This window comes from Camelus ferus, chromosome 26 (assembly GCF_009834535.1).
Source record: "Camelus ferus isolate YT-003-E chromosome 26, BCGSAC_Cfer_1.0, whole genome shotgun sequence".
NCBI lineage: Eukaryota > Metazoa > Chordata > Mammalia > Artiodactyla > Camelidae > Camelus > Camelus ferus.
In genome coordinates this window covers 18,091,930-18,107,856 of record NC_045721.1, presented here as the reverse complement: position 1 = coordinate 18,107,856, position 15,927 = coordinate 18,091,930, and the positions used below count along the sequence as shown (strand labels likewise).

Genomic DNA, 15,927 nt, shown 5'->3' with positions numbered 1-15,927 from the left:
CACGTGACCAGTGATTGAGAGATGGAGAATGGCTAGTCATTAGCCACTGGGGGTAGGGGGAAAAACCCATTTCATCTACCTGTTTTCTTGAGATGGATTCACCTTGGTTCCTTTATCTGATCCTCAAGGGCCTTTGTTCTTCAGCCCTGAAATCTGGGGGCCTGAACTTGCATTTTGAGATGGTTCCAAGACCTCCTCCCGCTGACTATGTTATTTCAAATCACGTTTTACAAATTCTCGACCCCAGAGGGCTACTCGTGTGTATATATAAAAAAAATGAGACGTGAAAACAGTTTACCTATGATGTTCACCGTACTATCCACTTCATTTTTTATAGCTGAAGTCAGGACCGCATACTCAGGAGAAAGATCACTTCCTCCATTACTAAGCCCCAAAGATGACTCAACTGGTTCTTGCTAGGAAGAAGAAAAGAAAAAAGAATTGAGAACACTTTCTTTTCCCTCCCTTTCCTTAGCTTAAATTCTACCCCCTATCTACTTTCTTGAATGCTAAGGTCGTGTTCATCTCCCAAATGCATTCCCTGCAAGGCTTAAATCAGCTGGAGCTTAAGAAGCACATTTCTGTGTAGAGCATCACATCAAGGGTTCACTTTCTTTGATTTGCCTTCGAGATGGTACCAGTGTATCTGGCTTGCCTTCCTGAAATGCTTACACCTGCAGACAACAGCTCTGGGGTTAAGCCAAGCTGCACACAGAGTCAGCTCCTGGCTTTCCCTCTAAGGAAGGAATCATGCTGCCTCTTTTCACAATTTCGGAGGAAAAGCCTCAATCTTTGGCCCGAGCACAGGAAACCAGAGGACACGGTAGACGAGTTCTTCTCGGATATGGTTTGCCCTGGACTCTGGCCACTTGAGCATCGGGTGAGTGGCTGATAACCTGGGCCAGACTCACAGCCAAAGCCTCCTCCACCCCGTGGAGTCCCGTGGAGCAGCCCCACACCCACAGCTCCACGTAGTGCCTCCCGAGGGCCGGAATGGCCCCTGCAGCCCGAGAGGCTCCACATTCATGCTAATGACACTAGAACAAGGCCCTTCTCCTTAGCACAGCTCTCAGTTCTGCTTTGGCCAAGGCACCAGAGCCCTCCAACCTCTGAACGTGCCGACAGCTCTGGGCGAGCCAGTGCTGGGGTACTGACTTTCAGTGTTTTGATAAGAGAGCTTCTCCTCAAGGGGAGATTGCACTGGCATCTATGATAGCAATAGAATCAGACCAAAAAAAAAAGCCACACATGACAACTCCTGGGGAAACCAAACTGGAAAGGAGAGTGGAAGGGGGAAAGAATACAAGATGGGAGCAGAAGATCATGTGAGGTGGATATGACTGTACTTTGAAAAATCTAGAGTGGTGGACACCTCCAAGGCATGCAGGATGTTCTTATCAATTCATGTGTTGCTTGGAATCGATGGTGAATCCTGCAAAATCTTAGAGAAGCCACCATGGGAAGGAGGGGGAAATTACCTCCTCCCTCATGATCCCACCTGGCAAACTCCCACCACGATAACCAGGATTTTAAAGACATTCCCTCACTGTATAGCTTAGTTCTTTAACAACAACAACAAAAAAGATCACACACAGCAGGGTTGACCAGATGTACCAAAGGTTGAACACAGAAAGGGCCCAAGATAACTCCACTGGGCAGAGTGTTTACCCTTCTCCCCTGCAGCATCTCTTTTAAATTCCCAAGAGTCTGTCCTTTCTGGAAAGAACCTCCTTTGCCTGTGATTTGAGTCACCACTCTCCTCCTTTACAGCCAAACTCTTGAACGTGCTCCTGCCTTCCCACTACCGCCCCCTCCCTGTGCGCTGGTGAAGCCCGCAGTATGGCTGCCACTACACTCTCAGAACCAAGCTCCCGGCTCCTGGGGTGGGAGAGCGGGTGGGGAGACAGGCCTGGCTGTGGAGTCACACAGGCCTGGAGCCCAAGCCTTGCACTGGCTACAGGACTTGAACATCTTTAATGCTCTCGTAGGGGGCTGCGGACAGCTGTCAACTGAGGACAGTAATAGGAGCCATGTCACAGGGATGATGTGAAGATTAAATGAGATAAATATTCACCTGGCACTTATTATTAAATAAACACTCACCATTATCTAAGGTCCCCAATAAAACTCTGCTCTCCCAAACAAATTCAATGACCTTTCCTCAAGTCTCTTCCCCCACAACCCCACACTCTGGCATCCAGTAGGAAGGCCTGTTCTCTCCCTTCTTAACAAAAGCGACCTGATGCTCCACTCTCCTGACGGCGCCCTCCTCTCTGGCTTCCTCCACGGCCCCCTCTCCATCTCCCCCTCCCCAGTCACGCCCTATGTGCCGTCTTATTCCACCTCCATCTCTTCAATCCCCCCAAAGTAACTAAGCGCAGAGCATTTTAAAGAATAACGGAAAGAACTGCTCATTTTTATGAGTTTCTTTCGTTGTCAACTTATTTTCCACTTATTCTGCTTCTAGGTTTCTTCTGAAAGTAAGGAGGCAGTAGGACTTGCATATGTCTAAAAACCTCAATTAATCTTATTTCTCAGTTGGAGACCTCTGTGTGCTTCACATGATCTACAGTTTAATTAGTGGCAAATGCCACTTCTGTCACGTTACACTTGAGAAAACTATGACTCAGAGACCAGATTAGTTTTCCAAGATCACACTACTTTTACTCTGAGGAGATACAGACACTGAACCCAGCCCTTGGTCAGGCAACATGGTCCAGTTCTAGAAGTTTCTGTCTCAATAAACCCTTGGATCCTGTACTAATTCCAACGGAGACTGAGACAGAACCATCTGCAACGTCGTTTTACTCCCCAGGTCCGTACCTCGTATCCTGCACTGCTTCTGTAATGGAACTGTGTGCCCTGCCAAGGGAGACTGAGTTGGGCTGCTCTGAACATTGTTTTACCTCCTCCCATCCCCACTTCAAAAATATCCTGTCGATTTCAAAGTCTTCAGGGCAAAACTTCTCGGAGGCACTATCACTCTGGAAGGACAATACGGCAGATTACACAGTGAAATGCAGCCAGCACCTCCCTGAAAGGTCTCCATCCACCATCCAGGGAGCAGGAAAACAGGGGTCTTCACTACATTTAATCAAAAATTTGGAAATGACTAGAATACAAATATCTAAACCTAAATTATGTATATCATTTTTAAAAAGCAAGGGACCCAAATTAAGAAAAAGGGTGAAAGTTTCTCTATGGAACATGTGTATAGAGACCCTGTGGGTCACGCACACCATTGCCCGCAGCATGTCCTGGTCATCTGTGACACCCGGCCCCCACCTGGCTGTGTCATAGCCCGGCCTGGGTAATCCTCAGCCAGACTCCTCTTTCTGTTCCCTTTCTTACTTTAAACATAGGCTCTCTTGTAAATCACCTTGCCCCAAAGAAAACTAAGAAAAAAAAAAAAAAAAAAGATGGTGCTTTGGTTCAGGCCCTTCCATGATGCATTAACTCTGCCAAATATTTATGCCCAGGAACTGTTTTCCTCATGACAGAATCCAAGGTTTGGTCTACAGTTTAAGGGATTTTAGGCAAAAGCAAATCTGCACCAGAGAGAGTTTAGGGGCAGGACAGCCTTCCTTAGATCCCTAAAATTATATTCCTTTGGCTGGTCTCAAAGCCACACCTGCTGGAGGGGTTTGGGGGTGGGTCTGGGTCAGAGGACAACCAAGGCCACTCACCCCTCAGCTCCAAGCCCATTCTGTCTCATCCCTGTGCCACAGCCCCTTGTCTAGATGTCCCCTCCTTTGAGGCCAAATATAATGGCCATTAAGACCTTTTCCCATCCCCAAACAAACTTCCTACCCCAAGAAACGCCCTAATTCGTCTGTGCAAAGCCAGTCTCCTTGAAGCCAAATTTAAGGGCATCTCTAGGTCTCTCTACTAACCCAAATCTCAGGCGGACAGCTGGGCTTTATGAAATTAGCCCAGGGAATTGCACACTTTACGCCACGGAGGTCAGGAGGCCACTAAGAACAGGAGCTCCACTGAGCTCCTGCCTAGTCCTAGAAACAGCTTCCTTCCTTGGAACTAGAGCGTCTTCATTCTCCTCCCCCTGCTCCCACTGCAGCTGCCCCTTAGACGTGTTTCCTTGGCTCACTTTTCTCCATGTCTTCTCCTTGAATCTCTGTCTTCATCTCACATGGTGTCTCTCTTGGACAAGGCATCTGTTCTCACAGCCTCAAGCATCATTCTTGAGTAAATGACCACACATCTAGTCTCCAACACTTACCCGAGCTCTGTTAGGTCCAACTTCCTATCTGGCATTTGCTTCAGAGGGCCCTCTGTCCTTCCTGACTCAACACGTTCAAAGATAAACTCACCCTCCTCTCCACAAGACACGCTTCACTCCCAATCCTCCCGTCCATGAGGCTTGGAAACTCGGGGCCTCCTCTTTGATCCACACCTGTCTTCATCCTCCATATCCTCTTCCATTTGCCAGAGAAACATCTCTTCTTCTCCATTCCCACGGCCACCACCTTCATCTACACTTTCTCTTCCCCACTCCACTGCTTCCCACCACCGTGAGAGAGCCCTCCCTTAGACATCAGTTCCACCATGATCCACATCCTCCCCAAGGACTTCAACTCTGCCTTTTTTCACAAAAGCAGCCACAGAGGTTGTTCAGCCAACCAGTCTTCAGACTGTGCTCTGATCGGTCCTTTCAAGACTCTCCAGTAGGGTAAGGAGACACCAAAGCAGGTGGGGCGAGTCCGCTCACCTGCTCCCTCCACGGGGACTTGAAATTTCAAGGGGGTTGCCAGCCTGTGTTTCCATTTCATTAAGGCTTAAAAACTGGAGACCTCCTGCAGCCCATGAAAGGATCACTCCCGGATCAGCCCTGACAGGTGGTCACTCAGCCTGTCTTTGGATAGCGGCAGGGAGTACACTGTTTTTCAATCCAGCTCAAGTCACTGTTGGAGCCAACAGCCCTCCTAGAAAGTTCTGCTGAACCAACACCTGCTTTTCTGTAACTTCTACCCAGAGGTCTGCATTCAAAACAAACAGAGCCCAGGCCTACACTTTACTATGTGACATTCAAGAATGTTCTTGATTTTATTTTCCATCATAACGCCAATGCTTTGCTCTGGACACACTATACAGTTTCCAAGCATGTATATTTCATCTGCAAACAATCCTCTGAAGCAGGAGGTTATTAATTCCTAATCCTCCCTCCCTCCCTGCACGTCTTTGTTTCCCCTTGTTCCCTCGCACAAGCTCCTGCTCTAACCAAGTCAGTTTCCTGACTCGTCCGGTGAAGACCAAACAGCAACTCCGATCTCCAGGCCTTCACTCCTGACGCTCCTGGCGCCAGGGAAGGCCCACCGATTTACTGGCTCCATCCCCCACAGCCTGGCTCAGAGCCCACAATGTCCGAGAAACTGAGACCCACTGAGTGTGCTGAGAGAGCACAGGGTCTGGAGTTGGACTAGCCTGGATTCAAATCCCATCTCCAAAAAGCAGTGCAACCTGGGGAAAATTACTCAACCTCTCTGTGCCTCCACTTCCACATATGCAAAAGGACAATAGCCTGCCCATCATGGGGAGAACTAAATGAGGAAACAATTAGAGCTTGGAACTTGGCAGAGGCTCAGAAATATCCACTAAGACCCCTCTGTTTCATTCACTTCTATCCTTACTGATGTCTGCCTTGTGACATTTTTTGAAACACGAATACGCTCTGATGACGTACAAGGGAGTACTGCTCACCGCTGTGTTTCTTATTCTCTTTTCCTTAGATGGCTTGTTACCTCCACACAGCGGGGGCTTAGTTCAAGCAAAGCGTGGCTCACTGAGTACACAGCGTAGACTCCCAGGAAGAGCATCAGGGGACAGGGAGGCAGCGTTTCTGCACCTGCTACACGGACAATGGGCCTCGGGTCTCCTAGTCTCAGAAAAGCTCTTTGCTGAGGAGACATACAGCATGGAGATAAACTGCCTGAATGACACCAAGAAAACTTCTGACAGTTGGCCCATGTGTTATAAACATCCTTTCCTAGTTAAAACTTTAATTCAACTTGAATTAAAAGAAGATTTGGAAGAGCTTGTTTTTGAACAGCAGACTTTCATACCTAGTTACTTCACACAAGACAGACTTTCTCTGTGGAAGAAACCCACCTGCTCCGTCCAGCTGCATCCATGCCCAGGACACGCAGACTTGCAGTTAGGTGTTTTGACACACAATGAGAAGTAATGTATTCATAGCTCAGTGAGGATAAGGTCCTTTATACAATTCCAGACAACCTGGAGAATTAACTTTGAACCATTCTATAGACATATTAAGTGAACGCTATGGTGTTAACAGTCAAGAGCCATGGAACTTGGGGAGCCCACTGACTGGCCTTTTCCATGTTTTGCTGCTTCATTGTAGGACAAATGCGAATAGATTTAAATTGAAAAGTGGCTGTGGTGGCAGGGAGGGTGTAGCTCAGTGGTAGACTGTGTGCTTAGCATGCACGAGGTCCTGGGTTCAATCCCCAGTGCCTCCATTAAAAATAAATAAATAAGTAAACCTAATCACTTCTCCCCTCAAAAAAATTTTTTTTAAAGAAATTTAAAGGTTAGGTTGCTCTTATTTCTGTTGAGTCACCAGCCTTCTGCTGAAGGAACACTGTCTCTCTGAGGGACAAGTTACCACATCTTCACAGGGGGACTTCTCCAGGTGCTCTTGGCTGGATGGAACTTGGCTCACGTGCTTGCACCTAAGAGGAGGTCTCTCATTTGCTTCCCTGGGTCAGGAGGGCCAGGCCCCACGCAGGGCGGCACCTGCCACAACTTGCTCACTTGCGTGGCCTTGTGGAGGGCACTGCTGAGGGTGGCGTGACTGTGGATGTCCTTTACTTACAAGGATGCCATGTGTCACAATTCTAAGGTGCGCACTTCCACACCCCTGAAATGGGATGTGCCCTCTAATCAAGTATGTGTCATGATTTCATTGCAAGCAGCTTTTCTTGCTGACAGGAAATAATGATGCACCCCCAAATCACTGACATCAGATATTCAGTGCAGGGTGGTGGGTTATGTCTGAGCAAAAGTGGCTGACAAGGGAACATCTGTTACTCCGTTCTTATTTCCCCATTAACTGAGGTTATGAAATTAAGTCTGCATTCTAATGTAAACCCCCTACTCCCCTCCCACGTATTATATTTACTTATGCATCTATTCAGTCAAAAAATACTCATTCGTCTATTCGGTGATCAAATATGTATCGATTATCTGTTCTGTAGCAGGTACTGAGCTAGATTAGACGCTGTGAGAACAGTAGTCAATATGATATAGTCACACTTAAGAAGACAGCAGAGTCTTCAAGATCACATCGTTGTGGACGTTACACTTTTCTGACTAAACAACAATAATCAGAATGTAGGTCCTAAAAAAATTCAAACTGTGGGAAACTTGATACAACTAATAACTAGGGTTTTTTTTTTAAGAAAAAATAAATTTTTCAAGTAATGTAGAGGAGACCTATAGATTAAAAAACTCTCAAGAGAAATATCCAAAAATCACAACATGTGGACCTGATGTGGATCTCGATTCAAGTAAACAGACTGTATAAAAACTGTGACATTTATGAGACAATTGGAAAGGTGAGCACTGATTGGATATTTGATGCTATTAAGGAACTACTGTTAATTTTTTCGGATGCAATAATGTGCTATTATATATAATAATAACTGTGCTATTTTTAAAGAGCGCCTATCCTTTAAAGATACATATTGAAGTAGTCATGAAAGAAAGAATAGGATGTTTAGAATCTGCTTCAAAATATTGAGCTGAACCACGTGAGATTGTTTTTGGAAGTCAAAAATGGCTGATTACCTGCAGTTGCATATTGGACATAGGGAAGTGGATGGAGGTACTAGTGAAATAAAATGATTAATGTTAAAACAGGGGTCATGGTCTAGGGAGTACATTTGCCTCACCTACCTCCTTCCTGTGTGTATAAAACTTTTCCATAATAAAAAGTTAGTATGTATAACTGAACTATTACTCCGTACGCCAGAAATTGACACATTATAAACTGACTATACGTCAATTAAAGAAAAAATGAGGCCTGTATTGTACTATGTTTAAAAATAAATCACCAAGTAAAAATACTGCAAGTGGAAAACGGAGTTTCTAGAACAAACACTCCACCTAAAATATTTATTTTCCATTATAGAGGTAAATGTGTCTAAAACTTTAACAATCTACCTAAGTTTTCCCTTTAACTACCTTCACAAGTCAAACTTTACAGGGAAGTACATTAAAAAAATTTTTTTTCGGAGGAGGTGGGAAGGGACAGACTGGGAGTTCAAAATTTGTAGATACTGACAGGCATATGTAGAACAGATAAACAAGTTTATACCGTATCACACAAGGAAATATATACAAGATCTTGTGGTAGTTCACAGCGAAAAAAATGTGACAATGAATATATGTTTGCTCATGTATAACTGAAAAATTGCGCTCTACACAGGAATTTGACACAACATTGTAAAATGACTATAACTCAATAAAAAAATGTTAAAAAAAATTTTTTTCCCCAATTATTCTGACTGATTGGCTTGCTTTTAAACACTGTGCTGTCTGGACAACTTGGCTTTTCCTTCAACAGTTACTCTTGAGTAGAAATCAGAGTATCTGGCATCTCTTAAGCTCAGTTCTAAACCACTGTGTGAACTTGGCCACGTGTCCCACTGCCCCTGGGCTCATGTCACTCAACTCTCTTGAGCCTCTGTTTCTCCATCTGCAAACGGGGTGCAGTGAAACAGACAATCCTCTCTCTGATGGTCTGTGGGTCTGGACTGTGGTGTCTGCTCTTTGCTCAGCAACTGAAGCTCATCCTCAGTTTCGCACAGGATGCTTGGATATTCTCTGGCTATTGAACAAGGGCCATCCCACCTACACACAAAGACCCTCACACTGCAGGGGACTGCAGGCTACAGAGCCTACCGAAAAGCTCACGCACACAAACACATCCCTGTGGAAAACCTTTAGGAGTTGGGAGAGTTTTTATAGCGGAGCAGAAAAAAGAACTATTGAGATCCATACAAACTAAGGGCTTGAAGGGACCCCTGTGCCCCCAACCTAATGGCCTATCATAGATTACATATATATATATATATGTATATACACACACACACATATATATATAAAATGTAGGTAATACATTTTAATGTAAATCTGTAATACTTAATATACTGTAAAACATACTTAATGGCCTGAAAATACACCTAATAGTATCAGAGAGGAGCTGGTTGCTGGAGCTTAGCTGGAACTAAGTGACCAGCTGGCAATAGCTGTGGGGACCAGATGGAGGCTTGAGACTGTCGAGCTCAGCGTGGATCTGTGAGTTCATTCATAAATCGCTCAGGGAAACTGGCTGAAGCCGGGGATGTGTGTACTTGAGTCTACAAGTGGGTACGTGCCAAAGAGGAGACAGGTAAAGCACGTAAAACACAACAATGGAAGAAGAAAGACTCAAAGCTCCACAGAGGTCATGTCACTTGTTCTCGTGAGACAGAACGTGAATCGTTAACACGGTCATGACTTTGGCCTTCTCTCTGAACAACCAAAGATTACCTTGATGTGCTTCACTCTGTCTTCTTTTTCTGTCTTTGGTTTCTTTCCTGTGGCAACAAAAGATAGTTCCGGATTAATTCATGAAGAAGAAAGACAGAGACATTCCCCCTAAGTTGAATTCTTTCTGAAACTCTCAATGAATGTATTGCTTTAATGTGTACATGGCCACAATCTCAAATGTTTCTTTTACTGCCTTTGGGGGCCCCGGGAGTCATCTTCCCCAGCCAGGTAAGGGCAGAATTAATTATCACCCACAAGGGGAACAGGTGTTCTAGCTTCACTGTGACTACAGATGTGGAAGTAAAGAAATCACAACAGCACAACAACGTAGGTTAAGGCGTTACTGTTTTAGTAGGTAAGCATCTTTATCTACCTTTCTTAGAAGGCCGTTCGGATAAGGGCAGCATCCGGTACACTCGGAAGGCATTGTTTCCTTTCTTTATGCTCTTGTCCTTGACCTCTTCAATGTCAGGCAGGGAGTTCATGGCACATCGAAAATTCGCCTTCCATGTTTTTGGATCGGGTTTATCTACTCCTGGTTGATGCTTTCCTAACAAAATAGCCGAAAGTATTAAGGTTACGAAAAGGAGGGGGGAAATGAGATCTAGAGGAAAAATTTCTGGAGACAGGACTGCTGGCCAGGTAGTACAGAGGGCCCTTTTAATTCCAGGCCACACCTACAGTGACCAACCGTCCTGGTTTGTTTGGAACTGAGAAGGTTCTTGGAATGTGGAAATTTTTGTTTTAAAACCCAACAGTTCCAGGCAACCTGGGACAAACTGGTCACCCTGGCTCTATGAAATAGCTAAAGGGGAAATGATAATGGGAAAAAAATGGAAAATCAAGGTAAGGAAAAGAGAAAGCAAGAAGGCTGGGGAGACCAACAGGCACAGGTACCTGGAAGGTCTCTTTTTCATCTGACTCTCCAACAGTAAGTAAAAGTCCATTCCTGTAAATAGCTCCCTAGTTAGGTTTTATTATAAATAAATACATTCTTGACTACCTTTTGGGAAGAGAAATTCAACTCAAGTTTATAGCTCCAGAACAAATAAGTCCTATATCCCCCTGGTACACACCTGGGGGACTTCATCAAAAACCATATTTACAGGAAATTTAAGGACTAAGTTTCTATGGACTGAGTGGAGCATCACTTCTGAGTGATGACATTTGCGCCCTACGTGTCCTGGATGTGCCTGGGGACGAGTCACAGGTTTTTCAGAACTATCTTCATGAAGCCATAAGCCAGGAGATTTCATGTATGTCGTAAAAATAAACAGCAGCTAACATTCTATTGTTTAACTGAAATTTGCCAAGAGAGTAGAACTTAAATGTTCTCAACAAAAACAACAACAAAGTACACTTTAAATATCTTACAATTTTACTTGTCAATTATATCTCGGTTTTTAAAAAGGCGTATCAACCACCACGACAGAAGCAACAGCGCCTGCCGCTACAGGTGAGGCGGGTTAATACCTGTATGGATCGCCCAGTTTCTAAAGAGCGGTGCATCCTTCTCCACGTCCCAGCCATGTCTAGCTGCATGCATCCAGGGGATCTGGAAAATCTTCTTTTCCTGAAAAACAAAAGTAAGTAAGAACTGCAGCCGTGGGTTTCAGGCCACCGTTGCAGAAGGTTCTCAAGCCCCAGCTAGTAAGACCCCTCTAGGTATCACTGGGTTTGCTGACTATCCGCTGTAAACCAGACCCGCTTCCCCTCGAGGCTCTAAACCTTGGCAGTCTACCAGTCCACTCAGAGTCGAGTGGACTCTGGCAGAACAGGAATGTATTCCAAGGTCAAGGGTGATGATGTGGGACGTGCCAGCGTGTTCCGTCATCTGTGCCTCCTTCTTTTTGCAGGACCGCAAGTAACTGACCACTTACTGAAACTTCTCATGCTTGGTCTTATCACCTATTTCCATCATTTGGTAAAGCGGAACTCCAGCTGCCTTAGATAAATTAAAAATTAGGTATTTCTCCAAAACACTCATTTTGCTGCTAAAGAGGAGTTGTGGGGGGGGGGTCTGAGGCCATTGTCACAGAGACTGAGAAGCTCGATCTGTTCACGTCACCAACAGACACAGCTTTTGTTTTAATCCCTGTGTGTCTGCTACCCTGCAGGAAACAGCAGCAAGTACAAACAGGTACTGTTAGTATGAAGATGATCCTCCTTTTCTGGAGAAAAGTCCCTTGGTACAATTCTCATAGCAGACTCTCTCCATCTCTCTTATATCCCAAGAGGTATAACTTAAGGTGCTTAAACCGACCCTGGCAAACATATGATTAGAAACTAGTGCTTTGGAAACACAGTCACACTCATAGTAAAACTACACACATGAAACCTGGTTCACTTTGCATGTCCACGTGGTCTCGGTTTCGGTTTTTGCAACACCCCAACGAGCTATGTCTATGTTATGATTTCCACTTCACAATTGAGGAAACTGAGGACCAGAATTACATTATCTAACCAAAGAACTTATGGCAGTAAGTGTCTAAATTCAAAGCCAAGGTCGTGTGATCCCATATTCAGTCACTTACACCACCCATCGTATCCTAGAGTTTGGATTCAGATTTCCCATCCTACAACAGATCTGTTCACTTGGATTCTGTGGAGATTAAAGCCCAGGAAAGCTGCATTTTTTTTTTTTAAACTCTCAAGGTAGGTCTGACAATTTCTAGATCTGGGGAATCTCTGCACAAGACACTGGAGCAGGGAAGAAAATGGCAGTAGGGATTTCCCACCACTTTGGTTTCACACAATGAAAGATACAAAGGGTCCCTACAGACCCAAAAGGGACCCTGCGCCTCTCCATAGAACCAGTTACAAAGCCTGAACTAAAAATATGTCAGAATATTTGAGGGTTCCCCAGAACTGTTAAAAGGGGAAATTCTATGTATTTAAAACTGAGTCAGTAAAGAAGAACTGAAAGCAAGAGAGAGGCAGGGCTTCATGCTGACCATTTTCAAAAGGGCAGTGATCAGAACAGGGTTGAGTGAAATTTTATTTTTTAATGTAGATGAAAATCAGAGAGCAAAATCACCTAATGCAGTTTTGACATTCACGTGAAAACGAAAAAAATGAAAATGAATTTATCTCAGTGAAAGAATTTTTTCCTGAAGTGCACAACAGAATCTAAAGGTTTATGATTAAAGATAAAGACCCTTAAAAGAATTTGCTGTTGTGTATTTTCCTAGGTCAAAGGAGATCTGGGGTGACACAATCTGAAATCTATCTTCTAAGACACAAAGTTGATTCTGAGAGGTAGATCTTTTCAACCATTTTTGTGTTCGCAGGTGCACACAAACACTCAAACCAAACCTAGTATCCTGGAAACCATGCCCAAATCATGAAACCACAGAAGTAAGGACTGAACCTAGCAATTATCCACCATGGAGCTTCCTGAAATGGACAGTTTTTCCAAAGATAAATAAATGACCAATAAGCACATGAAAAAATGCTCAATGTCACCAGTCATTAGGGAAATGCAAATCAAGACAGCAATGAGATATCATTTTGACCCACTAGGATGGCTAGAATTTTTTTTTTAATCCCATAAAATAATAAGTGTTGGCAAGGAAGTGGAGAAACTGGAACGCTGCTGGTGGGAATGTAAAATGGTGCAGCCACTATGGCAACCAGTTTGGCTGTTCTTTAAAAAGTTAAACGCAAATTACCACATGACCCAGTCATTTCACTCAAGAAATTACCAACAGCTGTCCCAGCAAATATTTATACATGAGCGTTCATAGCAGCACTACTCACAACGGTCAAAAGGTGGAAACAATCCAAATGCCCATCAACTGATGGAGCAAAGAAAGTGCAGAAAACAGAAGATTACTCAGCCACAAAAGGGAACACTGTACTGATACATGCTATGAATGGGGTGAACCTTGAAAGCATTATGCTAAGAAGCTTTCCACAAAAGGCTACACATTGAATGATTCTGTTTAAATGAAATATCCAGAAAAGGCAAATCCAAAGAAAGAAAGCAGATAAGTCATTGCCACAAGCTGGGGAAATGGGAAATGGGGAGGGGCTGCTTAACGGTCCAGTGTTTCCTTCTGGGGTGACGAAGAAGTTCTGGGATTAGATGTGCTGATGGCTGCATAATACTGTGAATGTACTTAATGCCACTGAACTGTACATTTTAAAATAGTTAAAATGGTAAATGAAAAAAACCTACATGTACCTTTTAACGTTTTTCATACTGCAGGAGAAAAAGAAATGCTAATAAACGTATCACACGTGTCTTTTTTTTTTTTTTTAAAGACCATCTTAAAAGATAAAGGAGGCAAAACTCTTTCTATAACTGACCATTCCCACCCTGGGACAAGGAGGGCGCTGCTCTGTGTCTGTGTAGACCCTGTGACATTAGTAGGTGCCATCAGAGTCTCCAAGCACCTGGTCCCCACATGGGGTGATCATACACCGTGAATGGAAGGACTGCATTTGTGTTTACGTATCAAGAACCCTGCCCAGCTGTGGGCAGGAGGGAGAAGCCCAGCTGGAGCTGAGAACATCTGAGGTAATCCTGCGCAACACGAACAAACCTGCTTTGGCCCCAAGTGGAAACTCTTATCTTCCCCAATATGTATAAGATGTTCCAATTTCGTTTGCTATTTTTGCTTGGACTTCTTACTTTGTTCCGAGATGGCCTGATATTTACACGAGCACAAGCTAGCTTTCAAAGCGCAGAGAAGGAAAAGGTCAGGAACTACCTGATGATCTCCTGGGCTTGGGGAGTGGCCTCGGCGCCCGGGTCCAGGAGGATCTCCGGTGAGAAACGAGAACAGAAATAACCAGGGCGGGAATCAATTGGAGATACGAGAAAAGCAATGAACCTGGAGGTGGCTGCCTCCTTCCTTCCTTAGGAAACAGTCCAGGGGAACCACAACTAAGCAGGAAGACAAACCCAGAACTGACCTGGTCTCTTCAACAAGCCAAGAGTGAGAAGGAAAAAAGGGAGAGGGTGCTGTCCCCAGGCGGGAGATGCTTCAAGTCAGAGCAACCAAATGCAACCTGCAGGCTTTCTTTGGATTCTGACTGAACAAATCAACATTGAAAAAAAAAAAAGGAATACTCAAGGCATTGTGAATATGAACAGGGCAGTAATGACATTTTAAATGATGACTCATTATGATTAATTTATCATTATCTAATTGATAATAGTATTCTGAATATATAAGAAAATGTTCTGGAGGGGCGGGTGTAGCTCAGTGGTAGAGCGCATGCTCAGCATGCATGAGGTCCTGGGTTCAATCCCCAGTATCTCCATTAAAAAAAAAAAAAAAAAGAAAGAAAATGTTCTTTGGTCTGGTATAGATGTACACTGTCAGGGAGTTGCTTTATCTCACACACACAGATTTTTTTAACTGTTAATAATTGTTCAATCTAGATGTGAGTTTTAAATCTAGGTGAGAATTTGCTATGCTGTTCTTTCTAGTCATTAGAGCATCCAAGCATACCGTGTACATTTGCAAACACTCTTAATAAAAAGTAACTAGCCCAAGCCATGGCCCATTTCAGGAACTATAATGCTGCTTTTCCAAACTTCCTCACAGCTCCTTCCAAGGAACCCAGACGACCCATTCCATCACCCCGTCCCACACCTCCTCATGTATAGGAAGTAGGAGATGGAAACAAATTTAAGGTATTAATTAACCACCGATTTGTCTCTTACTAAGAATGCACTGGATTTGATGGACTCCCCACTCGAGAGAGACATGACCTAGTGTTCTTAAGTCTAATTATCTTAATGGAACAAAAACAGAATCTCTAGTGTTCCTCCACTTCAAGTGCCCATCCCTCATCTGTTTATTCACAGAACGGTATTGCCTAGAGCCTCCCGAGAGTCAGGCACTAGACCTGACCTGGAGTTTGCAGCAAAAATCAAGACATCCGTGGCGCCTGCCATCGTGGGACCTCCCTCCCTGGAGTCCTTCACCGTTACTTAAGGACCAACGGTCAGAACACGACGAAGGCATAAGTGAATGACAAAGCCCCGTACACAGCACCTGTTTTCTAAGAGTCACAACAGTCTTCAGTGGGAGAAGAGAGTCCAGAATGGCCTCAAACCACTCAAAATACAAGCTGGGATTCTTCGGCTTATGAATGGGAAGGAAATAATAGTAGGATCTGAGTTAAATATTTATGTGGACAGACAAATGCCAACAAGCCTAAGTGAGGCTATAAAAAGATGCCCTGGGGAGGTGTGGGGACAGACAGGGAGGAAATGTCCTGAGGCCATCTGAGGTCTCCAGTGATAGGGACAACACTGCCTGTGTTGGCCGCTCGGTGGCCCAGGAACTCCTGTGACAGCAATGTCCTGAGAGGCGCCATCTGCTGCGGCCCCCGCACACA

The 15,927-nt window shown here is 44.4% G+C and overlaps 1 protein-coding gene across 4 annotated transcripts in view; it reads right to left on the bottom strand.

The window, feature by feature from the left end:
- Positions 1-15,927, bottom strand: part of IRF2 (interferon regulatory factor 2) — a 125,634-nt gene that overhangs the window by 19,823 nt on the left and 89,884 nt on the right. For all 4 annotated transcript variants that reach the window (XM_014561676.2, XM_032468639.1, XM_032468638.1 and 1 more), the window contains 4 exons: positions 11,044-11,143; positions 9,944-10,120; positions 9,571-9,617; positions 299-416 (listed from right to left, as the gene is read on the bottom strand). In XM_014561676.2, the coding sequence (XP_014417162.1) occupies positions 299-416; positions 9,571-9,617; positions 9,944-10,120; positions 11,044-11,143 (442 nt within the window). The remainder of the gene's footprint in view (positions 1-298; positions 417-9,570; positions 9,618-9,943; positions 10,121-11,043; positions 11,144-15,927) is intronic.